The 24,457-nt window shown below is 45.3% G+C and overlaps 1 protein-coding gene across 17 annotated transcripts in view; it reads left to right on the top strand.

The window, feature by feature from the left end:
- LOC119119435 (protein unc-80 homolog) overlaps positions 1-24,457 on the top strand; it is a 29,779-nt gene that overhangs the window by 4,187 nt on the left and 1,135 nt on the right. Inside the window, exons 8-66 of one of the 17 annotated variants that reach the window (XM_037245783.1) lie at positions 787-1,060; positions 1,181-1,315; positions 1,412-1,628; positions 1,732-1,872; positions 1,966-2,234; positions 2,307-2,627; positions 3,059-3,190; positions 3,308-3,455; positions 4,606-4,656; positions 5,066-5,214; positions 5,452-5,615; positions 6,149-6,247; positions 6,453-6,661; positions 7,661-7,767; positions 7,846-7,939; positions 8,413-8,585; positions 8,658-8,870; positions 8,984-9,119; positions 9,188-9,321; positions 9,455-9,632; positions 9,714-9,923; positions 10,066-10,163; positions 10,268-10,486; positions 10,545-10,652; positions 10,727-10,865; positions 11,115-11,296; positions 11,362-11,493; positions 12,166-12,198; positions 12,632-12,818; positions 12,906-13,037; positions 13,336-13,479; positions 13,914-14,014; positions 14,079-14,165; positions 14,231-14,414; positions 14,780-14,874; positions 14,940-15,029; positions 15,102-15,203; positions 15,280-15,460; positions 15,576-15,841; positions 15,964-16,098; positions 16,178-16,316; positions 16,805-16,901; positions 16,982-17,152; positions 17,378-17,470; positions 17,645-17,863; positions 18,467-18,697; positions 19,599-19,722; positions 19,861-19,986; positions 20,056-20,179; positions 20,632-20,838; positions 20,906-21,090; positions 21,165-21,330; positions 21,396-21,575; positions 21,655-21,802; positions 22,547-22,603; positions 23,384-23,465; positions 23,608-23,713; positions 23,930-23,950; positions 24,169-24,383. In XM_037245783.1, the coding sequence (XP_037101678.1) occupies positions 787-1,060; positions 1,181-1,315; positions 1,412-1,628; positions 1,732-1,872; positions 1,966-2,234; positions 2,307-2,627; positions 3,059-3,190; positions 3,308-3,455; positions 4,606-4,656; positions 5,066-5,214; positions 5,452-5,615; positions 6,149-6,247; positions 6,453-6,661; positions 7,661-7,767; positions 7,846-7,939; positions 8,413-8,585; positions 8,658-8,870; positions 8,984-9,119; positions 9,188-9,321; positions 9,455-9,632; positions 9,714-9,923; positions 10,066-10,163; positions 10,268-10,486; positions 10,545-10,652; positions 10,727-10,865; positions 11,115-11,296; positions 11,362-11,493; positions 12,166-12,198; positions 12,632-12,818; positions 12,906-13,037; positions 13,336-13,479; positions 13,914-14,014; positions 14,079-14,165; positions 14,231-14,414; positions 14,780-14,874; positions 14,940-15,029; positions 15,102-15,203; positions 15,280-15,460; positions 15,576-15,841; positions 15,964-16,098; positions 16,178-16,316; positions 16,805-16,901; positions 16,982-17,152; positions 17,378-17,470; positions 17,645-17,863; positions 18,467-18,697; positions 19,599-19,722; positions 19,861-19,986; positions 20,056-20,179; positions 20,632-20,838; positions 20,906-21,090; positions 21,165-21,330; positions 21,396-21,575; positions 21,655-21,802; positions 22,547-22,603; positions 23,384-23,465; positions 23,608-23,713; positions 23,930-23,950; positions 24,169-24,383 (8,860 nt within the window). Of the gene's footprint in view, positions 1-786; positions 1,061-1,180; positions 1,316-1,411; positions 1,629-1,731; positions 1,873-1,965; positions 2,235-2,306; positions 2,628-3,058; positions 3,191-3,307; positions 3,456-4,605; positions 4,657-5,065; positions 5,215-5,451; positions 5,616-6,148; positions 6,248-6,452; positions 6,662-7,660; positions 7,768-7,845; positions 8,000-8,412; positions 8,586-8,657; positions 8,871-8,983; positions 9,120-9,187; positions 9,322-9,454; positions 9,633-9,713; positions 9,924-10,065; positions 10,164-10,267; positions 10,487-10,544; positions 10,653-10,726; positions 10,866-11,114; positions 11,297-11,361; positions 11,494-12,165; positions 12,199-12,631; positions 12,819-12,905; positions 13,038-13,335; positions 13,480-13,913; positions 14,015-14,078; positions 14,166-14,230; positions 14,415-14,779; positions 14,875-14,939; positions 15,030-15,101; positions 15,204-15,279; positions 15,461-15,575; positions 15,842-15,963; positions 16,099-16,177; positions 16,317-16,804; positions 16,902-16,981; positions 17,153-17,377; positions 17,471-17,644; positions 17,864-18,466; positions 18,698-19,598; positions 19,723-19,860; positions 19,987-20,055; positions 20,180-20,631; positions 20,839-20,905; positions 21,091-21,164; positions 21,331-21,395; positions 21,576-21,654; positions 21,803-22,546; positions 22,604-23,383; positions 23,466-23,607; positions 23,714-23,929; positions 23,951-24,168; positions 24,384-24,457 lie in introns of all 17 variants that reach the window. The other 16 variants (XM_037245780.1, XM_037245775.1, XM_037245777.1 and 13 more) reach the window with 16 other exon arrangements.

Genomic DNA, 24,457 nt, shown 5'->3' with positions numbered 1-24,457 from the left:
CCATGGCAACCGCAGGCTGCTTTCGCTTGTGTGCGAGTATCTAAAGTAGGCCCGCGGGGTGGGTGTTGACAACCTGTATCCATGGCAACCCAGATAGAGGGTGAAACATGACGCAACCTCTTTCTGCCGTCCGCCGCCAAAGTGATTCATGTCACTATCGAGCGTTTCGTCCACTGCAGCCGACAAGGCGAAATGCCGTCGTCCATCTCTCGCCCTCGCTCTCGCGGTATCGATATGTCAGCCCAGCGACGCTCGATACGCCTTGCAGCTCACCGAGTGCTGACCTTCATCTCGTCTTATTAACAATGGACTCACGTAGGCTGAACCGATGATGCCGGAGGGGGGGGGCTGACTTTTATGTTCCACTTTTTTCTAATGCATAGGTGTCAAACCCAAGGCCCGGGTGTCAGATACGGCCCGCCACATCATTTTATGTGGCCCGTGAAGCCAAATCGACTTCGTGTCAATACGAAATTAAAAATTGAGTTCACTTTTAAAAGAATAGAGTTATTGCTAGCAATTTTTATTTCTATTCATGTTTTTATGTATTCATGTCATAATGGACCTCTGAAGGAAACTATGACAATGGTGTGGCCCATGACAAAAATTAATATTTTAGTTTTAGTATTGTTTTTCTGGACTCTGATAATGGGTGAAAATAAACAGTGACCATAAAGTAGCAAAGCATCTTGTCATAGCGCCACAAGATGTACAGTGCTGTACCTTTTATGACATTTTTGAGGCCCAGTAAACTGCAGGATTCATCTCTGATTGCTTTCTTTCCAGGACGTCAGCCCCAGCCGGTGTGCCCGCATCCCTGTCTCAGCGCGCCCGCTATGCCACCTACTTTGATGTTGCGGTACTGCGCTGCCTCCTGCAGCCCCACTGGACGGAGGAGGGGGTGCACTGGGCATTGATGTACTACCGCCAACGGCTGAGACAGATTCTGGAAGAGAGGCCCGAACGTGTCCCGGAACCACTGGTGGCTCCTCTGCCTCGCCCGAGGAGCAGCTCCATGGTGGCTGCCACTCCTTCGCTGGTGAATACCCACAAAACTCAGGTAACAGACTCAACAACAAATGCCAAACACACACACACACACACACTCTACTTCAAAAACGCTGACAGTGCAAAAACGACGAGGGTGATGTACCACGTTTCATATTTTAAACCTTGGCAGGATATGAGTCTGAAATGCAACGAGGAGGGCAAATCTTTGAGCACTGAGACATTCACAAAAGTTTCCCTAACCAACCTCCGTCGCCAAGCTGTACCCGACCTTTCATCCGACCTTGGCATGAACATCTTTAAGAAGGTCAGATAAACACATCCAGATCTTTTTTTTTTTCTTCTCTCAATCAAAAGCACTAAAGAGTGGTTATTAGTGGGGAAGTCTATTTTTTTTTTTCAGTTTAAGAACCGGCGTGAGGATCGAGAGAGGAAGGGGTCCATCCCCTTCCATCACACAGGGAAGAAGCGGCAGCGTCGCATGGGCGTCCCCTTCCTGCTCCACGAGGACCACCTCGACGTCTCGCCTACTCGGAGCACCTTCTCCTTCGGGAGCTTCTCTGGCCTGGGCGATGATCGGCGTACTCTGGACCGGGGCGGCTGGCAGGCCACCATCATGGGTTTGCGCAGAGCTCTAATTAAAAAGGATAAAGAACTTTTGTTTTTTTACATGACAGCAACATTTGACATTTGTTCTTTTTTTTTTATCCCTTTCTGTCGCAGGTAAATTCACACGGCGGGGCAGCACGGACACAGCCGCCGATGCCGACAGCCTGAGCGCCAAGCACTCGCATTCCCACCACTCGCTTCTCCGAGACATGCCCGACCACTCAAACAGCCACAGCGACAACACCGTCAAAGAAGGTGAGGACCTCGTGTGTCACGTACACGGCATGGGAAATCAGAACTTTGTCTTTGGATTCAATTGTGAGGAAAATGGTCTTCTTGTACCGACAGTTCGATCCCAGATCTCCACCATCACCATGGCCGCGTTCAACACAACCGTGGCGTCCTTCAATGTGGGCTATGCCGACTTCTTCACCGAGCACATGAAGCGCCTCTGCAACCCCGTGGTGGTCCCGGAGATGCCCGTGGAGCCGCTGGCCTGCGCCAACCTTCCCCGCAGCCTGACTGACTCTTGCATCAACTACTCGTGCCAGGAAGAAGGCGACAACATTGAGGGCACCAATAACTTTGTGCTGAAAAACGGAATGTTAGACCTCACAGTGAGTCACAAAAATAGGGGATTTTTTTTTTTCCACTAGGAGCCCTTGTGACCTGTTCCTTTTTTGTGCCAGGCTGTGCTGCGTGCCCTCTACGCTGTCCTCAGCCATGACATCAGCTCCCGGATCTGCGATGTGGCACTCAACATTATCGACTGCCTGCTGCAGCTGGGCGTGGTGCCTGGGATGGGCAAAAAGCTGTCCAAGCCCGACAACAAGGAGAACGAGGAGGTGCGAGCCAAGGACACAGTTGGCCCCAGTCTGGGAGGAGGAGGAGGTGGCGGGGGAGGAGGAGGCGGCGGAGATGGTGGCAGCGGAGGCGGAGGGGGTAGCGGCGGAGGAAGTGGGCAAGGGAGCAAGGATGATGTGAAGAATAACAAGGACAATGACAAAAAGGTTAGTTTGAATTTGGTGGGAATGCAGTTTCAAATTGGAAATCATCACAGCTACGCTCTCCTAGCATATTGCGCACATTGCTTTGGCATGAGTTGAAGGGATAATATATTTTCAGTACATACCTTCTATGATTTTTTTTTTTTAATAATCTACTGTAAGTCCCTACAACTCCAAAATGTTCAAAAGTGAACTCACTGACCCACTAACTGTCTGTTGTTGCCATGGATACACATCTCAATCCACTCGCCTCCCTTACACAATGAGTTGGTACATGACACACTGCCACCGTGTGGCCATACTACTACTCTGCATCCACCCAAGCTCGACTGCTCTCCGAAATGGCTGCTGATTCACCTCCACATCCCCAATTATTCTTTCCTAAATGTATACATCCTTATACATTATGTCTTTCAACTTCTCGTGATAAACAGGAAGAGAGCTCTTGCCTCAGCACTCATCGACTGGCCCTTTCCATGCTCATCAAGATCGTCAAATCTCTGGGCTGTGCTTATGGATGTGGCGAGGGACACCGTGGCCTTTCAGGAGATCGCCTGAGGATGCAGGTCAGGGTCGTGCTTCTTCCAACAAGGCAGCAAAATATATCCAAAATAATTTTACCACGATGCCCTTCGATGGTGCTTTATAATATAATCAATATTTTTGTAACTCTGTCCTGTCAGGCCCAAAGCTGCCTGACCAACCTTTACAAGCTGGACAAACTGCAGTTTCGTCAGACGATGCGTGACTACGTCAACAAAGACTCTCTGAATAACATTGTGGATTTCCTTCACGCTCTGCTGGGCTTCTGCATGGAGCCTATCACCGACAGTGAGTAGTATGTGCGTTTGAGAGAGGCAGGTGGACCACTTCCTTTCAGTCACTCACTTTTTTTTATATATATTGGTTTTTGATTGCTGCAAAAGAATGTCCAAATTGAATGTTACTTGAAGTGAGCAGTAAAACATTCAAAACAGGGCATCTGGATATTTATTAGACCGATGATTTTCAAAGTTTGGCTTCCTCTAGTGGTCTGTGAAAGAATAAGTGCCTATGAAACATTTATTTAGGGACAGTTTTATGTTACTTTTGTGTAATACATTTTAATTGAATCGTTAATTAAGTGTAGTGTTTTTTTGCCGTTACTTGAGATGGAGTTTAAAAAAAGAAACACTTATTATAATTAAAATAATTAAGACCATCAAAATGGTTTTAAAAGGCTTGCTTTATTTATTGATTGATTTTATTGTATCAATGATTAAATGTAGTATTTTTTTGGTGTTACTTGTGATGGAGTTTATAAAAGAAAAATTAATATCATAAAATAAATCAAATAAGAAAAGAAAATAATCAAGACCATCAAAACGGTTTTAAAAGGCTTTATTTATATTTTTATTTATCAATCGTGTACTATTACCGCAAACGATGCTCTGGATTATGCAGGGACCCATCAAGACGCAAGTGTCGTATTTTTGAAGAAGACGTGTTTGACGAATCTTGACTGTTTTGCCTTTCAGTGCCTTTTTCTGTTTCTCTCGCTGCTTGTGCCCGTCTTCCGCAGTCGCCCTGCTTCTCTCCGCCCGCCTTCACTTCCTCCTCCTCCACCACCTGCTGCATCCTTCCTTCAGTCCTTTCCTCCCCCCGTCCTTCCTTCCTTCCTCCTTTCCTTCCTTGCTCGTTCATTTTCGTACACTTGCCAATCCAAAGCTTTGCTCATTGCATCTCCGTTCAATCTGCGGCGCTGCGTGCCAATTGTTTTTATCTCTGCTTGATGACATCCTACAAAATTGAAAGAAATGTTTTGGCAAGTGAGCGAACTGATGAGTGTTTTGATGATGAAATCCTTGTGTGTGTGTGTTACTTTTGTGTGTGTGTTCCCTGGGTTGACCTCTCTGAGGAGGTCTTTTTCCTGACACCACGTACATGTCTGTGCTGGCCTGATGTCAATCACAACCTGTGCCCCGCCTCTTTTCTCTTGCAGAGTACGGCAGTGCAGGTGAGAGGTCCAGGAGGGCGAAAAAACGAAACATCGGTAGATACACATAATGTATAATCAATAGAGCATTGATTTTTAAAGCTGTGATAAAGCCACCTGAGCAGAACCTGCTTCCATCGCTGCCCCTCTCACTCTGTCCTAAAGTGACAAATCTCGCCTGCAAGTCCAAATTTATAAATCACTATTCTTTACGTCAAGAGAACGATTCGCTCAAGAGCAGGCCTTAGTCACTTGCATGTATTACTTTTTTCCTTACCCAGAATCCTTTTCAGTTTGCTCCCCCCCTCCCCCTCCCATATGCTGTACAGACCCGTTTGTTTTGACCCCTATTATCCCAACTTGTTGTACGCAATAATCGTTTTCTGTCTTGTTCTGCTGACTAAACCACCCCTGTGTGATCCATGGTCTTTTCCACTCCTTCTTGTTTTTGTTTTTTTTTCTCCAGACAAGGCAGGCTTTGGGAATAATTTCACCACGGGAGACAACAAGTCCCTGGCGCAGAACATGGAGGCGGTGGTGGTGGGTTGCATGTTCAAGTCGCTGATCACGCGCTGCGCCTCCACAACACATGAGCTTCACAGTCCCGAGAATCTGGTGGGTGCTTGAGTTTTACTCCTCACTGCATCAAAATGAATGATTGCCATTCTGCATCATTAACGTGAAGGCATTTTTGACTGGTCTGTTTCTTGGGTTTTTTTTCCTGGTAACACACATTTTTTAATTAAAGTGTTTTTGATTTTGGAAAAATATGTACATAATGTGCAAAGATGCATTCAATATAAAAAAAAAGAAAATGATGAAATTGCTTCATAGTGCTGTCCTCCATGACAGGGCCTGTATTGCGACATCCGCCAGCTAGTGCAGTTCATCAAGGAGGCACACGGAAATGTTTTTCGGCGAGTGGCTCTGAGCGCGCTCCTGGACAGCGCCGAGAAGGTCACAGCCACCAAAAAACCTGATGAGAAAGATGAGAGCAAACTGCAAGGTCCAAGAAGGTACTGGAAAGAAATGCTTCGTTGAGTCCAATCTTTGACATAAATAATCCAAAACATGTAAAAGATGAATTCTCGTTCACTCTTCTGCATCTCATCACTGCTTGCTTTATTGTCTGTCCTGTTTGCGTTTGTCTTTTTTTTTGCATGGGGCTAAATGCTACTTGTTTGTGTATTTGTCCTTGGCTAGACAAAGTGTAGCGCAAACTGGGCGTGTGGGTGGACTATTATTATTTTTTTTGTATTATGCTAGTCTTTAGTTTTGAGACTTTGGGAGCGTTGTGGAAGACACAGTCACATTCCAACAATAGTGGTGGGGGTGCTTTTCAAATATTTTGAAGATAAAGGTGATTTAATTTGTTGAATTAATGATTCAGGCGGTGTCATCTTTTCTTGAAGAAACTAATAATCTGCAGGGCAAAAAAAGAAAAAAGGTGGAAGTAAGAGTCGGAATGGTCTTTTGGTCATCTCAGATAGATGAGTGGCCTGAGCGCTGTTTGTTTTTTTTGTTTTTTTGTTGGGGTGTGTGCGTGCAGGTCAGAAGCGGGTGTGTCCGGGGAGAAGGGTCAGGTGTCCAGTGCTGCTGATGAGTGTCGCAGTTACATCTCCAGCAGACCCCCCCAGACCCCCGAACAGTGAGTCTTCACCTCATCACCATTGTGCCCTCATCCATGTCATGCCGGCTGTCATCTCTCTGCTATCAAACAGTTGACTTGAGGAAGATGTTTGTTTTTTTATTTTATTTTATTTTTTTATTATGATTACTTTTTATTTATTTATTTACTTATTTATTTTAAAGTTTGAATACATCCCCATGACTCTCTTTATCTGTGTGTCCAGTGAGGAGCAGATCCCGGGAGCTTTGTTGGGTAGGAAAGACTTTTGGAGGAAGATGTTTAAGTCGCAGAGTGCTGCCAGCGACACCAGCAGCCAATCGGAACAGGACACCTCAGAATGCACCACTGCCCATTCTGGTACCACCACGGATCGTCGCTCCCGATCAAGATCCCGGCGGATTTCACTTCGCAAGAAACTGAAATTGCCCATTGGTAGGTGCAGCCACCCAGATTTTTATGACGAAAAAAAAAAAAAACGACTTCAATCAGTCCGCATGTGTATCTGTCCTAAATTCTATTTCTCCGTGTTTAACCAAAACCAAATCATCACATTTCACATGAGATTCAGGAATGTCTCTCCACATCCATGAAAGCTCACCTCGTCCACCCTTACATGTTCCTTTTTTGCACCTCAGCATGCCGCAGGAGCAATCACCTACCACTCACCTTCTCTGTCTTACGTATGTGCAAGTGGATCCATCTTCATCTTATCATCTTTGTCGTCTGTGTTGGTATTGCTGGCGTGCATGCCCAGACTGGAGTCTCTATGTATATGTACTGTATATGCATGTCTGTATATTAGGGACGGGTCGATACCAGCTTTATTTATTGGTATCGGTACCCGCGATGTTGGCCGAGACCACTATCCGCCATCTTATGGCTGTTTTATGATCAGGAAGTAGGAATTATTATATAAAATTCTGTAGATATAAACAATTTTATATGTATTTTATTTATATATATATAATTTTACATTTATTTTATTGTATATATAAATATATACATACATCATTTTATATGTATTTTATATATATATATATATATATATATATATATAATAGAAGAATAGTAAATTTCTCCAAAGAAGGCTAATTAAAAAATGGAAACCATGCACGCAAAAAAAAAGGCGTGTTCAAATTCCTTTTTCGGCCACAGGTGGCAGTTGCGATTAGAAAATCCCGCGGAGTGCAGCTTCAACTAAAGATACATTGAGCCTTCTTATTTTTCCCCATAAAAATGAAGTGTTTTAATTCAGGATGACTTAACTAGTTAACGTCATTGGTCTGGCATCTTTCCATTGCATGTTTTTGTGAATGCTGTGCATCTTCTCCACCCTGGTGTCTTGCAGCCGCCCGTGTACGTGCTTTGTAAATTGTATCTGGACTCAGTCCGTAGTATGCCCTAATCTACTTCATTCATACTGTTCCCCAGGCAACTGGCTGAAGCGTTCTTCTCTCTCTGGACTTACCGACGGTGTGGAGGACCTATTGGATATCAGCTCTGTCGATCGACTCTCTTTCATTCGACAAAGTTCAAAGGTCAGGAAGGTTGACACCGCTTTTTTTATTGTTTTGTTATGCCTTCAAAAAAATCCTCATCTTCTGTTGCACGAACAGGTGAAGTTCACCAGCGCAGTCAAGCTGTCAGAGGGCGTCGCCGCCGGGCCGGAATACAGCAGGGACGAGGAAGAGAATTTCTTCAAGCGGCTCGGTAAATGGAGGTCTGGCAGGAGGAATCCATCCAAGCTTCACCACACAGAAGAGAAAGATGGTAGACCCTCTCACCCTCACCCATTCGCTGCCCCCCCCCCCCTTCCCCGACCCATACCTCAGCCTTATGTGACGCCTCATCTTGCTGCGTTTTTGGAAAGGGCTGTTTCCGCTGTAAATGTTGCATTGCACGCATGTCCCACTCCATCCCCCAAAACACCCCAGCCCTCCGCCCCCCCATTTGCTCTTAACTGTAATTTGGATTTTTTCAACCATCTTTCTGCTGTGGTGTGGTTCATACATGTTGCTTTTAGCGCCTTCTCTGCTTCCGATGCTTCGAATGAGGCAAAAAATGATTCAGTCAACAATTTACCACATGGCTACATCATCTGTCAGTGGCTCTCAAACGTGTTTTGTCAAATGGATGCAAGTGTGTTCAGTCACGGGAAATCCATTTTTATTTTTTTTGTCCAGGACCGCATGGTTTCCAGGAGCGTCTTGCCGCCAGTCAGGAAGCCATCAAAAATAAAAATGTGGTGAATTTAGGTGCAATTCGACAGGGCATGAAACGCTTCCAGTTTCTGCTCAACTGCTGCGAGCCCGGGACCATTCCCGACGCGTCCATCCTCGCCGCCGCTCTGGACCTGGTACTCGTCGTCATCAGTCCCCTTTTATCGTTTATCTCCCCCCGGCTTGACTTTGTCCTCTGCTCTCCCCAGGAAGCGCCCATCGTGGCTCGGGCATCTCTCTTCCTTGAATGCGCCCGATTTGTCCATCGCTGTAACCGTGGCAACTGGCCAGAGTGGATGAAGGGCCACCATGTTAACATCACCAAAAGAGGCCTGTCCAGAGGGCGATCGCCCATAGTCGGCAATAAAAGGAATCAGAAGCTCCAGTGGAATGCGGCAAAACATTTCTGCCAATGGGGAGATGTGAGTCGCTGTTCTCAAACATTTTCAGGGGGGATTTTTTTTCCAAAGACATTCTCATAATCTTAACCAAAAATTGTAGTCTTAAATTGCCACGCGTGTTTTTCTCAAATCAGGCCATTGGCACGCGACTTAGCGAACTGTGCCACTGCGACAGCGAGAGTCCCGCCAACATCCTGGGCTACATCTACGACGAGGAGACGAAACGAAGAATGAGGAAGGAGGACGAGCAAGAGGATTATTTAGACGATAGTAAGTCAGATGCTGGTTGTTGTTTTTTTGTTATCTTTTAGTCATGATTGTTCTGTTTCTCCCTCAAGATACAGTCAATCCAACAAAATGTGGCTGCCCATTTGCGCTCAAGATGGCTGCTTGCCAGCTGTTGTTGGAAATCACCACCTTTCTGCGAGAGACATTCCCATGTTTGCCGCGACCACGCACAGAACCACTCGTGGTAATTTCATGGATGTGATCTTTTGTTCGACTTTCACGAAGCCGTTCAGTTCACTTTGTTTTGCTTCCCTACTTAGATGCTGCTTGGTGGAGACAGACGAGTGACAGTCCATCTTTTCTTTCATCATCCGCAGGACTTGGAAAGCTGCCGCCTGCGTCTGGATCCCGAGCTCGGCCGACATCGCTACGAGAGGAAAATCAGCTTCGCCGGCATCCTGGACGACGAGGACGGTCACGACTCGCTCAACAGCAGCAGCCACACTCTCAAGTCGGACACCGTGTGTGACGACAAGAAGGCTCAGGAGGCTGCAGGTGAGCTCTTGTTGGAATGCCTTCATTGCTCGGACTTTTTTTTTTTTTTGCTCAGATAACCTTTTGTCGACATCCCTCCAGCACCCATCCGAAAGATTCGCATCGGAGGCTCGCGGTTGCTTCAGATCAAAGGAGCCCGAAGTTTCCGTGTCAAAAAGGGGGGGTCCTTATCTTCCATCCGGAGGGCGGGCAGCCTGAAGAGCACCAAACTGTCCCGACAGGATTCCGAGTCGGAGAATGAGGAGGGGATACTTTCACAAACAAATAGCCGAGATACTGTCACGGACATCGGTAAGTTCAAAGGTCAAGCCTCGTCCAAATGACCTCACCGCTTTATTTGGATTGTGTGTTACTTTAGGTCTAAAAAATTTTTTCCAATTTTGATGAAATTATAATGTTACAGTTACGGCATTTTTTTTTTTGCCCCCCACAGGTAGTCCCGGCAGTACCAGTGAACCCAGCATTGAGCCTGAAGGCCAAAGCTCAAGCGGAGCAGAGGACAACTACCACCGCAACATGTCTTGGCTTCACGTACGTCAACTAGAATGAGCCACACTGCGGTCCGGTCCAGAAATATTTGGACAGGGACGCAACAGGCTGTTCATATGTGTCATTTTCCCTCTCCTTTGCTTCAGATCATGATCCTCCTATGCAACCAGCAGAGTTTCATCTGCACTCATATTGACTTCTGCCACCCGCGCTGCTACCAGCACCACAACCGCTCCTGTGCCCGTCTGGTCCGCGCCATCAAGCTTGTCTACGGCGAGACGGTGGACAGCCTACAAGAGGACAGCGCCGCCCCCGCCACCACCACCACCGGCATCATCGGTGCTCGCGCACAGAAGAACAAGGAGGTGAGTTTTAGAACTCCTTATTCTTGTTCGCCTCACTGAGAGCGTGTTTGGCCCCAAGTGTTCCGATAAATCATGTCTGAGGACGCCGTCCATGAAGAGGAGGCCCACTGACAGCAACACCGAAGGGAAGAAAGACACTGGAATGCTCAAGTACATCAGAAACCAGGTGTGGCATTTGGTTTTGTCAAATTTGGACCAGTAGTGGAACGTATGGAACAAAGTACAAATACTTTGTGGCAGGTGATGAGCTTGTCGCCGGCTCCCTTGTCTCTGCTGATCAAAGCTGCTCCGATCTTGACTGATGACATGTACGGAGACATTCAACCTGCAGCCTGGGAGCTTCTGCTCAGCGTGGATGAACACATGGCAGCCGCTGCTGGTGAAAGCTTTATTTTCACAGCTTCAAATTTAAAAAGAAGATTGCAAGAATTATTTTATTTTAATTTTTTATTTTTTTTTTATTTTATTTTATGGTTTTATTTTATTATTTTGTGTTCTATTTTATTTTCATTATTATTTTATGTGTTATATTTGATATGTAAATTGATCACCAATTTAGAAATGACCACCCACCTCACTACGATGCCACCATGATCTTCTCCTGTCCTCTTCTTTTGCCTCCCTCCAGCCGCCATGTTCCTCCTGTGCGCGGTGAAAGTCCCCGATGCCGTGACCGAGATGATGATGGCTGAGTTCCAGCACCAAGAGGCCTGCCAGCGCATTAACTCTATCTTCAAGTTTTACACGCTTTGGCGTTTCCGCTACCAGGTTTGGCCTCGCATGGAGGAAGGAGCTCAGCAGATCTTCAAAGTAAGCATTCTGGTGACAAATAAAAAAAGGCAGGAGGGCTGTAACTTCATTCATGTTGGTTTTAGATTCCTCCACCCAGCATAAACTTCACCCTGCCATCTCCAATACTGGGCATGCCCTGTGTGCCCATTTTTGACCCCCCGTGGGTTCCCCAGAACACCGGAAGTGTCCAAGATCCAATCAATGAGGACCAATCTGTAAGTTTATGCATGGTTTATTTTGTCCACAATAGACTGATAGGGATTATGAGAGTTCAAGTTGATGTGATGTAAAAAAATTTGCTAAAGATGACAACAGTCAAAAAGCAATCACTGTTCCACACACTTGCAGAAAGGAAAAAAACATTCCAGTTTAAAAAAAAAAAAAAAGCCAATTTAGTTCTTGCAACTGCAAACAAATATAAAAAGATTTTTCCCATTACTCATGATTTTTTTTTTGATGGAGTATTTTTTGATATTCTATCATTTTTAATAATAATTCCTCAAATTATTGAAATGTCCTTCTTTCCAATTTTCCAACCATAAGTATCTTACAAATGCACCTCACAGTGATATTTATCTCCCTAAACATGGTAAAGCTGTTTAGGAACATTTGAAAGTGTTTTGAAGGTGTTGACATACAAACAAAAAATCGGAATAATTTTCTTTCCGGAAAAAAATTTCAGCAGATGACCAGCTACGTTTTTTTTTTAGTTTTTTTTAATTCTAAAAAAAATTCAACCATCTACCTTTTTTTTTAATTCTAGAAAAAAACGCGCAAACATTCACTATGACTTTTCTCTTTGTGTTAGTTATTTTGCATGCTTGTTTTAAGTGTTAAAGATTTTGATGAAGACCTTCCTCTATCATTTTATCTGTCTTTGTTTTTAGTTCCCTGCATTAATTCAGTCAGTCCATGCCATAGTAAGTTTTCTGTCCAGATCTTTGTGCTGATGCATCTTTTTTTTAGCCCAAGTCATAAATGTCAGGGAATACAAATTTTCCAGATTTTTTTTTTTCTTTCCTTTACTCGATTTGGGTCCACTGTATTTGTTTTTCAGAGATTTCCAAGAGGGGGGCAGTTGCATCTTGATCAGAATATGGGCACCGTCTTTGGGAAAAACAACAGCATGCATCAGACTGTGTTGTGCTGTGTATGCATGGTCATGATGAGACAGACTTGGCCGTGTATGTTCTCATGTAGTATGTGTACGAGCACGTGTGCCAATGCCATGACATGCAGCAAGTTTCCTACTTTGTATTTCTGCCCGGGATCCACACAGAGCGCCAATGGAGGGATCATGTATACTTGTAGCAAATCCCACTTGCGCAATCCTCACGGTCCCCACCCCCACAGAAATCCTTCTCAGCACGGGCGGTGTCGCGCTCTCACCAACGAGCCGAGCACATCCTGAAGAACCTGCAGCAGGAGGAGGAGAAGCGGCGGCTGGGTCGCGAGGCCAGCATCATCACAGCCATCCCCGTGGCGCAGGAGGCCTGCTATGAGCCCACGTGCAGCCCTCCGGCCGAGCAAGAAGAAGAAGGTGGGCCGTTGGTCACGCTTACGGCACGCCAAAATGTATGCATTTGCTTACTTCGACTCTGTCCTTGTTTGACTTTGATGGTGCCAGCAGAAGAAGTGGTGAACCTGGCATCTCGCCGTCTGTCCGTTAGTCCGTCCTGCGCCTCCAGTAACTCTCACAGGAATTACTCTTTCCGCCGAGGCTCTGTGTGGTCGGTTCGCTCGTTGGCTAGTGCTGAAGGTATGACACACTTTGAATGCTGAAGTTTGTTGGGCTTGTTTCAACTTTTGCCACCAACATCTATCGGCAGTTTATTATTATTTTTTTATTATTATTTTGTTATATATTTATATATATTATATATTTTATTATATACTTTATTATATTATTTTATTATATATTTGTATATTATATATTTTATTTTATTGTCATTTATTGGGCCAAGGCACTTTGTTCAATGTTTTGCTGCAAATATGATGCTTGACTCCAAACTGTGACTAATGAAAGTGAGCCAAGTTTGTATATTGTGTTTTTCCAGATGAAGAGAACACGACAGAACACACACCCACACATCACATGCTGCAGCCACCACAAGCCGTCTTCCCGGCATGCATCTGTGCTGCCGTGCTACCCATCGTGCACCTCATGGAGGACGGCGAAGTGCGAGAGGACGGCGTGGCTGGTAAACCTTTTTTTTTTTTTTTCCATCACTTGCACTCTCTTGCTGGTACAGTGCGTGAACCCATTGCTAGTTGTCAAGAAACATTCGTATTTTTCAGCTGAACCTATCTTCAGCCATTTGTTATTTGTGTTCTATTTTGTGCTTTTTCTGTAATGCTTTTAAATGCCACTAGATGGCGCCAAAGGTTTTGACATGTGCTCCGCAGACGTGAGGTCAATGTAATTGTATTTCATTAAGTGTGCATCAATTGTTCTGTACCGTTCCAGAAATTTGGGTTGGGGCAAAAAAAAAAAAACAAAAAAAAAAAAACCCCACAATATTTTCAAACTATATTCTGAAAATATTGGAAAAAAAAAAATGCAAATCTGCATGTATGCAAGGGTCAACTAAAACATTTTCAAGTGTATTATGTACATCTTTCTCTGGGTCCTCAGTGAGTGCAATCGCCCAGCAAATCTTGTGGAATTGCCTGATTGAGGATCCTGCCCTTGTCCTGCGGCATTTCCTGGAAAAACTCACTGTGAGCAACCGGCAGGTAAGACGGCAGCCTCACAGATAAAATCACCTCAAGTGTGTGACTCTGCCTTTCCCATGGCCAGGATGAATTGATGTACATGTTGAGGAAGCTGCTGCTTAACATTGGAGACCTTCCGGCGCAGACCTCCCACATTCTTTTCAACTACCTGGTGAGTGCGTGAACACCATCGTCGTTGATCTTGGGCTTGTTTTGAGTCGAGTGGTTTCCTTGCAGGTGGGCCTGATCATGTATTTCGTGCGGACCCCGTGTGAGTGGGGGATGGATGCTATCTCGGCGACACTCACCTTCTTGTGGGAGGTGGTGGGCTACGTAGAAGGGCTCTTCTTCAAAGACTTGAAGCAGACCATGAAGAAAGAGCAGTGTGAAGTCAAGCTGTTGGTCACGGCGTCGATGCCAGGTGAGACAATGTTTTATTTCTTTATTTATATATATATTCTGTACTTTTATATATTTTTTTATTATATAATATAATATAAATAATTATATCAAATCAATCAATATAATATAACCAAATAATATAATAATATATTATAAATAATATATTATTTAATATTTTATTATTATTAAATATTAATATTATATATATTTTTTTTATATATGTATATTTAGATATAAATATATATATTATATATTTTTTAAAAATATATATATATTTTTTTATATATATAATGCATAACAATAATAATACAAAGGGAAAAAACTCTTCTGTATTTTAATTTTGGAAGGAATGTGAGAGATGACCTTTTCATATTTTTGGTGCAGGAACCAAGACGCTGGTAGTGCATGGACAGAACGAGTGTGACATCCCAACACAGCTGCCAGTCCATGAAGACACACAGTTTGAAGCTTTGCTAAAGGTACCACCTCCAACCCGATTGCCTGATATTTATGAACGACGTTCATCCTCCTCTTTCCCCTCTAGGAATGTTTGGAGTTTTTCAACATTCCCGAGGCCAGATCGGCTCATTACTTCCTTATGGACAAACGGTGGAACCTCATCCATTATTCCAAGGTAGCGCAGAAACACCCGTGCGAGCATCTTTGCAAGCAAATGCGCTGAGGATGTAATGGTGACCTCTTCCAGACATATGTGAGAGACATCTACCCCTTTCGGAGGTCAGTCTCTCCGCAGCTCAACCTTGTCCACATGCTGCCCGAGAAAGGACAGGAACTGATCCAGAAACAGGTTGAGCGAACTTTCCGCGAATTGACATCGTTGTGAAACGCGTTGCCTCCGGCTTGCTCATATTCTTTGTTTTTAGGTGTTTTCCCGCAAACTGGAGGAGGTCGGCCGTGTGCTCTTCCTCATCTCCCTCACTCAGCACATGCCCGCCGTGCACAAGCAGTCCCATGTCTCGCTGCTCCAGGAAGACCTGCTCCGCCTGCCGTCCTTCCCAAGAACCGCCATCGATGCCGAGTTCTCGCTGTTTAACGAGCCACAGGGTACATCGAAATCCTGCCGGGATATTATTTTGATTCACGATATCTGTCCTTCTCAAATAAAAAAATGTCTGCATGAGTTGGCTACTAACCCGAGATCTGCCGCTTTGTCTTCCAGGGAAGGAGCTATTTGGGTTGGACACCCTCCACAAGGTGCTGTGGATCAAGCTCCTTGAAGAGATGTTTCTAGGAATGCCCAGCGAGTACCCGTGGGGAGATGAGATGATGCTGTTCCTCAACGTTTTTAACGGGGCCTTATTACTGCACCCAGAGGACAGCGCCCTCGTCAGGCAGCACACGGCGACCGCCATCAACACCGCCGTGCACTTCAATCACCTCTTCTCGCTGAGCGGCTATCAGTGGATCCTACCCACCATGCTGCAGGTGTGTGAGTGCCAAAAGAAACGTAAGAACAGTACTGAAATAGGCACAGAAGAGAAATATCTGCTCGGATGGAAACTTGACCATACACTCAAAAGTCAAAGTGAAATGTGTTATGGTGGCAGGTTTATGCGGACTACGAGGGCAACCCTTTATTGAGGCAGGGAATCGAGTTCTGCTGCCGTCAGTTCTACATCCTCCACCGCAAGCCCTTCATCCTCCAGTTGTTTGCCAGTGTGGCACCACTGCTTGAATTCACAGTAAGAGTACCGGCTGCAGGACTCCAAATATTTCTGAGCACTTGTAAAGAAAATACCGTTTGAACTTTCCTGACTCCAGACGAGTACCAGTAGTGGCCTTTCCAAGGGAGTGTCAGCTCAGTGTCTCTTTGACCTTTTGGTCTCTCTGGAAGGCGAGACTCAGGATGCCCTGGATGCATTGGAGCTGGTTAAGGCGGAGAAACCTTTGCGCTCTCTGGGTAAACACGGACGGACGGACGGACGGACGGATGGATGGATGGATTAGTAGATGGATGGATGGATTAGTAGATGGATGGATGGATGGATGGATGGATTAGTAGATGGATTGGTGGATGGATTAGTAGATGGATTGGTGGACGGAAGATGGATGGATGGATGGATGGATGGATGGATGGATGGATGGATGGATGGATGGATGGATGGATGGATGGATGGATGGATGGATGGATGGATGGATGGATTGGTAGATGGATTGGTAGATGGATTGGTGGACGGAAGATGGATGGATGGATGGATGGATGGATGGATGGATGGATGGATGGATGGATGGATGGATTGATGGATTGGTAGATGGATTGGTGGACGGAAGATGGATGGATGGATGGATGGATGGATGGATGGATGGATGGATGGATGGATGGATGGATGGATGGATGGATGGATGGATGTGGCTATTAATATGAACTTTGTGCCAATTTTGTTGCAGATTTCTGCTATGGCAATGAGGACTTGGCCTTTTCTATTAGTGAAGCCATCAAGCTGTGCGTCACCGTGGCAGCGTATGCACCCGAGTCCTTCCGAAGGTTAAAAAAAAAATAAAATGCCGCCCTGTTTGAGCATTGTGGTTGTTGTCTGACTTAAAATGTGCAACTTTTTCGTTCAGTCTCCAAATGCTGATGGTGCTGGAGGCCCTGGTTCCATGTTACCTCCAGAAGCTGAAGAGCAACACAATGACCATGGAGTCGGCATCGGCTGCCAGGGATGAGATCGCCGCCATTGCCGCTCTGGCCACCTCCCTGCAGGCGCTGCTCTACAGCTCAGAGGCCCTTACAAGGTGCCGCACTTATTCCCATTAAGATGACTTTTTGCTTATTTAACAGCAGAAGTTGCGGATTTTTTTCCGATGGTTTGCTGAAGGTAAGAGATCCAGCAATTATTAACTAACTTCTTCCATAACTATAGAACTTTTTAATAAGCTGGTCAAACATCTGCTTCATGATGATTATGCTTTCATGTGACATGTGAGCCATATTACAATCTACAAAAATTGCCTTCACAGGCCCATGACTGCACCGCAGATATCCCGCTGTGATCAAGGCCATAAAGGAGGAACCACTGCTAACCACACCATGTCAGGAGGAGTCAACACCAGGTCAGATGAGTGCTACCTTGACTTAGAAGCATCTGGAACCTTTTTGTTTATATTACAAGGCAATTGTTTTGTGTCACTAGCAAAAAAGTTTCAGCTGATCTGCCACTAGATGGTGGCAATGAGCTGATCACCATCTGACTAGCTTGGAATGTGGTCTGAATACGTGTCACTCAGGGACAACCTACATCTTATGGAGGAAGGCCAGGGCATGCCAAGAGAGGAGCTGGACGAGCGCATCGCAAGGGAGGAGTTCCGCCGGCCTCGGGAGTCTCTGCTAAACATCTGCACCGAATTCTACAAGCACTGCGGCCCGCGTCTGAAGATCCTGCAGAATGTAGCCGGGGAGCCGCGGGTGACGGCGCTGGAGCTGCTCGACATCAAGTCACACATGAGGTGATGAGGACCCATCTGACTTGAGCTCATTTACGTGATCAGAATTTACTCAGACCCAACGGTTCGTGTGATTGGTGCCATGGCACATTCTGTTTTTTTATTGGCAGCTGCGTAGCCTGTTGATATCAACAATTTAGTTAAATTAAAAAATTATAAGATTTTAATTAATAAAAAATCTATTATAATTTTTTTTTTATTCATTATTTAAATTAATTTAAAAAGTTTTATTTGCTCCATGACTACCCTCATTACTCAAATCCAATCTCAAATCAATCAAAAATGTCTTGTAAAATTATTTTTATTTAATTTAAAAAAACTAAATTTAAATTAATTTAAAAAGTTTTATTTGCTCCATGACTACCCTCATTACTCAAATCCAATTTCAAGTCAATAAAAATTTATCATAAAACTATTTTTATTATTTAATTAAAAAAAATTTTTTTTAATTAATTAAATTAATTTTAAAAGTTTTATTTGCTCCATGACTCAAATCCAATCTCAAGTCACCGTTTCTCATTGAAATGAAATTAAAATCTTATCAATTACCTTTCTCACGCGGAGTTGAGTTGGTTTTATTGACCGACTTGGGCGCATCCTTCCCAGGCTGGCCGAGATCGCCCACGCCCTACTGAAGCTAGCGCCGTACGACACCCTGACCATGGAGAGCCGAGGCCTGCGGCGCTACATCATGGAGATGCTGCCCATCACCGACTGGTCTTCGGAAGCCGTGCGCCCGGCGCTTATCCTCATCCTCAAGAGGCTGGACCGCATGTTCAACAAGATCCACAAAATGCCCACGCTCAGGTGCGCTCGCCCACAGGCATTATGCACCAGGTCTGTTCAATCCCACTTTTCCTTTCTCTGTCTCCACGTGAGTGTATCGTGCTGTGCCAGTGCCGTGCCAGTGCCGTGGTGTGTGCGGTCAATATGCGGCTTCTTGGCACCGCCCTGTCGCTCTGCCTTCGTATGCGTTGCTGTCGTGTGTTTTTGTGCAGCCCCACGTGGCTAGCCAGCCGGGTCAAGTCTTCTGCCATGAAACGAATTTCATTTTTATTGCACATTAGTGTTAGGACCAAAATTTCCGATAAGGTGCCCCCTCCCTCCAAAAAAAACAAAGAGCTCCACCACACGCTACCACGGCGACAGTGACAAAAAACGTCCAGGCATAATATTAGGTACACCTATACTGCTTGTCTAAGACAGTATTTTGGTCATTTCATTGAGCTTCTTGAGAAGGTCAACAGAAATATGATGCCGTGCTTGACCACCATGATAAACTCTTGTATTGGAACTGATTTCGATTGTGCGGGTTGTGTGCAGTCGGTTTATAATCTACGTGCCATCTTAGCTCGACAGTGTTGATTAGACAGCTCCGTTCCACAATTTTCCCACATCAATTTCAGGTTCAGATGCAGTTATACGCATTCAAATGCCACTTGTGCTGGCAGGCAGTGAGAAGCCACTTGCAGCTAAGTGGCTAAGCAACCAACATGCTGAATTGCACAAGAGAAAATGGCTAAAAGTACAGTTCCATGACTGAGACTAGACCCAGATGTTGTGTGCATCACATCAGGGCCTGTTGCTGCTACTTTGTGAGCTTTCAAGTCTTGGCCGCCAATGTGAATTGAATTGATGAAGGAAGGTGAATTTTGGAATCCGTGTGGCCTGACTGTGTGTGTGTGGTGGCGGGTGGGGGATTGCGGCGGCCTCTGCTGCTTGCTTCTGTGCTTTCCAGGAGACAGGTGGAGTGGGAAGCAGCTAGCAACCTGATTGAGGGCATCTGTCTGACTCTTCAGCGTCAGCCAATCATCTCTTTCCTGCCTCACCTTCGTTCGCTCATCAACGTCTGCGTCAACCTAGTATGAAAAGCACAATTTGTGACTATTTTTTTTTTTCATTTCCAAGTACCTGTGACTTCCATTTTTTTGTGCCCTAATATTTGATCACTTAGCACTACGATGGCTTTGACACGTATGTATTTGTTTTATTGTGTACAGGTGATGGGCGTGGTGGGCCCATCCAGTGTTGCGGACGGCTTGCCTCTGCTCCATCTCAGCCCTTACCTCTCCCCGCCGCTCCCTTTCAGCACAGCGGTGGTGCGCTTGGTGGCCTTACAGATCCAGGTAGCGTTCTTCAAAGCACATTTGAGAAGCGCTTGTAGTTGCGGGTGTTGATATTTCTTTTTCGTACAGGCCTTGAAGGAAGACTTCCCGCTCAGCCAGATGATCTCACCTTTCACCAATCAGGAGAGGCGAGAGGGGATGCTGCTAAACTTGCTGATCCCCTTTGTGCTCACTGTTGGGTCTGGGAGCAAAGGTATAAGCTTAAACACATATTGTTATTAATAATTAATAATAATTAATTAATAATTAATAATAATTAATTATTAATAATAATAATAATTATAATTATTAATAATAATAATAATAAGCATTTATTAATTTATTTATTTATTATTATTAATAATAATAATAATAAGTATTTATTAATTTATTTATTTATTATTATTAATAATAATAATAATGCTTTTGTTATTGTTATTATTATTAATAATTTTGTTATTATTATTTATTATTACTATTATATTCAGATTTTGTTATTATTAATCATTTTGTTGTTATTTTTTATTACTATTATATTCAGCTGTTTTTATTATTATGAATGTTTTTGTTATTATTATCATTATTTATTATTATTATATTTCGATGTTTCATTTCTGAATATAGCCCCAAAAAAAAACGATGATTCTCGACTTGTGTCTCTCATAGACAGCCCCCACCTGGAGCAGCCGGAGATCTTCCTGCTGCTGCAGACGGTCATTAACATTCTGCTACCGCCACGCATCATCTCCACGTCCCGCACCAAGAACTTCATGCTGGACGCTTCGCCGGCTCACTGCTCCACCCCCGGCGACACGGGGAAGGACCTTCGCAGAGAGGGTCTGGCTGAGTCCACCAGCCAGGCGGCGTATCTTGGTATGCATTATAAATGACACGACATGCTTAAGAATCTCTGATGTGGTGTTTATTCTTTCATCCACAGCTCTGAAAGTGGTTCTGGTGTGCTTCGAGCGCTCTCTGGGGAACCAGTGGTATCGTCTGAGTCTGCAGGTGAAAGAGATGGCTCTCAGGAAGGTGGGCGGTCTGGCCTTCTGGGACTTCATTGACTTCATCGTGAGAACCCGCATCCCCATCTTTGTCCTACTGAGACCCTTCATACAGTGCAAGGTGACGCAGCGGTGCCGCCGTCGACTCCCTTCATCTCTTTGCAACATGTCCTCACGTCTTCCATCCACGTCTAGTTATTGGCGCAGCCGGCCGACTCGCAGGAGGAGATCACGGCGCGTCATCACATCGCCGACCAGCTGGAGCGGCGATTTATCCCTCGCCCTCTGTGCAAGAGCTCGCTGTTTGCGGAATTCAACAACGAGCTCAAGATCCTCAAGGAGGCCGTTCACAGCGGCTCCGGTCAGAATCGCTCGTTTTTCTCGGCGTCCTCTGATCACGTTCTGAAGCAAGCGGTTGATTTGTAGCCTACCAGGGCAAGACGTCTATCAGCACAGTGGGCACCTCCACTTCGGCCTACCGCCTCAGTTTGGCCACCATGTCGCGCTCCAACACGGGCACCGGCACCGTGTGGGAGCAGGACAGCCAGCCGTCCCGCCAGCCTTCGCAGGACACGCTCAGCCGTACCGATGAGGACGACGAAGAGAGTCCGAGCCGTTTTAAGCTCACTTTCTTCTTAGGTGTCGCTGCGTATGATAAGAACTCTGGCGTTCTCTTTCCCTCCAGACGACTCCATCAGCATCCCCAGCGTCGTGAGCGAGCACGAGGCCTTCTTGCCCAGGCTGATATCTGAACGCCGATTCTCCAGCCACGCCACCGGCTCGGCCGCTTTGCAACCTGAAGCCCCCCGCAGCACCATGCTGCCCAGCCACAGGTAACAATTTAGGGCGCCAAGTCAGTCACAGGTGGCTAAAGGACTCGCGTTTTGTATTTGAATAAATACCGTTCAAAAAAAATCAAATTGATAACAGCTGCCCAGTAGAATAAAATTAAAAGTTAAAAAAATTATCATTTTAAGATTTTTTTATGCAAAGCTGGTTTTGATCAAAAATATGTTTTTCCCTCTTTTATTAACTTACATAGTTGTGCGTAGTGATAAAGGAAAAGAAATTTGACATGCTGCTTTAATGTCATTTCAGTCCAACTTTTATGCTGTCAAAATCGATTTACTAACATTATCAAGTTGTTAACAACAACAAAAATGCTTAGTTACTCAGCCACCAACTCCATAATATCTGAATCTGATGCTATCCTATTTATTGCTCCCTGATTCTTTTTAAGACCCCAAGATCTGAATCCAGAATACATCTTATTTATTTTTGTCATCGTCTGAGGGTGCCAAACTTTTGGACTACGTAGAAATGACAGGTTTCAGTTTTCAAACATTGGGACTAAAATGTTGCAAGATAACGTAAAGATTCCTCACAAATATAAAGTATTTGTTCCTAGTTACGTCCCAGCATTGTTTTTGCTATCACAATATTGTTTTTTTTTTTTTTTTGGTAATGATGTTTAAAAACCTGCCAAGCCACCAGGAAGTCACGCTGATGGGTGCTGATGGATGTGGACTTAACAGCGTAAACTCCCGCTCTCGCCCCCCTCCCCGCCCTTTTTACAGTGAACCCAATGTGCTAGATGAGTCCCAGGGCCTTCTGCAGGAGGGTAACCTCTCTAGGTACAGTGATCCCCCCACCCTCTTTCTATGTGTGCATCTGTCCAGCAGTGGGAGGGGCTTGGCCTCCAGGCGGCCCTCCTCTATTGGCTGCCTCTCCGTTCGATCACTCATCCGCATCCAATCGAGTCACCTCGGCCCGTCACACTCCTCCCACTTACCTGTTTCTCTCTCTCTCTCTCTCTCTCTCTCTCTCTCTCTCTCTCTCTCTCTCTCCGTCATTAAAGTGTGAGTTTGTCTGTGACCCCGCCCCCTTTTCCCCTCGAGCTCCGCACTGACCCTCATTTTCTCAGCTCATCAGCTGCACTCTCCTAACCAAGCTGCGCCACCAAATACAAGCATACTTTGAGGGTCACGGGGTCAAGGTGTTCTGTTTTTCTGGGTCTTTCCAGCCATCATCGGTGCCATGGTGTGTCACATTGTTTACATGTCAATCAGGCTTCTCGCTGATCAAATTGGCCGTCCAACTGTGGATACCAATCTGTCGGGGCAAGGGGGCCGACTGTCGTAGCAACCCCAACACGTGTTTTTCTCTTTTGTGGCAATTTGATTGAAACTCCCATTTTTTTTTGGCGGCCAGGTTAAGTGGTTGCTACTTCAGGCCCCCTTGTTGTGTTTGAATCATAGCAAAATGTGTGTTGCGTAGTGAGTGAGTAGATCTGCAGTTGTGCTCAAAGAGTTGGTGCAAAGGTGGCCCAGCGTTATTATTATTATTTTTTTTTTTCCTCTTCTTGCTTCTCAGTCACTCGTGTTATATGTTTGTGTATTTTCGTTTGTTACCAGGGTTGCCAGTGTACAGAGCGAGCCCGGCCAACAAAACCTACTCATCCAGCCGCCACTGGGGAGGAAGAGAGGCCTGAGACAGGTAAAAAAATAAATAAAAATATTTTCCACCCTGACCACGCCAAACACGAAATAGTGACAGTAACACAATCATGATTTAATTTGAATCCAGTTAAGAAACAAAACGTATGTGACCAAATTGAAAAATGTCTTTCTTCTTGTAGCTGCGGCGCCCCCTGCTGTCCATTCCAAAGAATGAGCCCCGTGGTCGTTCTGGAGCTCGTCTCTCCACAACTCGCAGGAGCATCCAACCCAAAAATAAACCACTCGGTAACAACACCTATCTTCAGAAGCACACAGCATATACTCGACTAAATCAGCTCAAATTAGTGGTCAAACCCGTGGAGCAAATTTGAACAAAGGTGTCACTGTGAGATCACCCACCTTTCACTCCCCGTGTCTGTTCCAATGTTTGTTGTCTCCCCCGGACGCCAAACTGACATTTCTCACTCTGTTCTGTCTCATGCCTTTTGTTTCAAAATGAAGAAACTTTATTGGACTGTGAAGGTGAGACGCGAGACCTTAAGCTTTCCTCTCCGCCCCTCCATCTGCAAGCTCACCCAGTTCCTGTAGGGCGCTCTGCATGTCTGTCTTGCACCCCTTCCAAAGCCCCAACCCGCCTTCCGCCCCTGCCTCCTCCTTGAGTGCTGCTGATGTTCTTGTCATTCTGCCATTACCTTGCGTTTGACCACGTGAACTTGTGTGTGTGTGTGCGTCGTCAACAGCGCAAGCGGACCAAAAGAGGTCGGTCACCTTTACGGAAACACAAGGGCCGCAAACGTGCGTGGGAGGCAGCAAGTCTTTGAGCCCCGGCGGGGCGGACGTTCCCATTGAAGGCAGGAAGAGCATGCTCTCCGTGTCCAAGCCTCCCAAACTGGAAGTGCCCTCCGTCACATCAGCCACTGTCATCGCCGACCTGCACAGCCCCGCAAAAACACAGGTGGTGATTCTGATGGGCTTCTCAAACCTGTTTGAGAAGCACCGCTTTGTAAGTTTGCTCTTTTTTTTTCTCGG

Source organism: Syngnathus acus, chromosome 2, assembly GCF_901709675.1.
Source record: "Syngnathus acus chromosome 2, fSynAcu1.2, whole genome shotgun sequence".
Classification (NCBI taxonomy): Eukaryota; Metazoa; Chordata; class Actinopteri; order Syngnathiformes; family Syngnathidae; genus Syngnathus; species Syngnathus acus.
The sequence above is the reverse complement of the archived record's forward strand: the minus strand, read 5'-3'. Positions and strand labels throughout refer to the sequence as shown.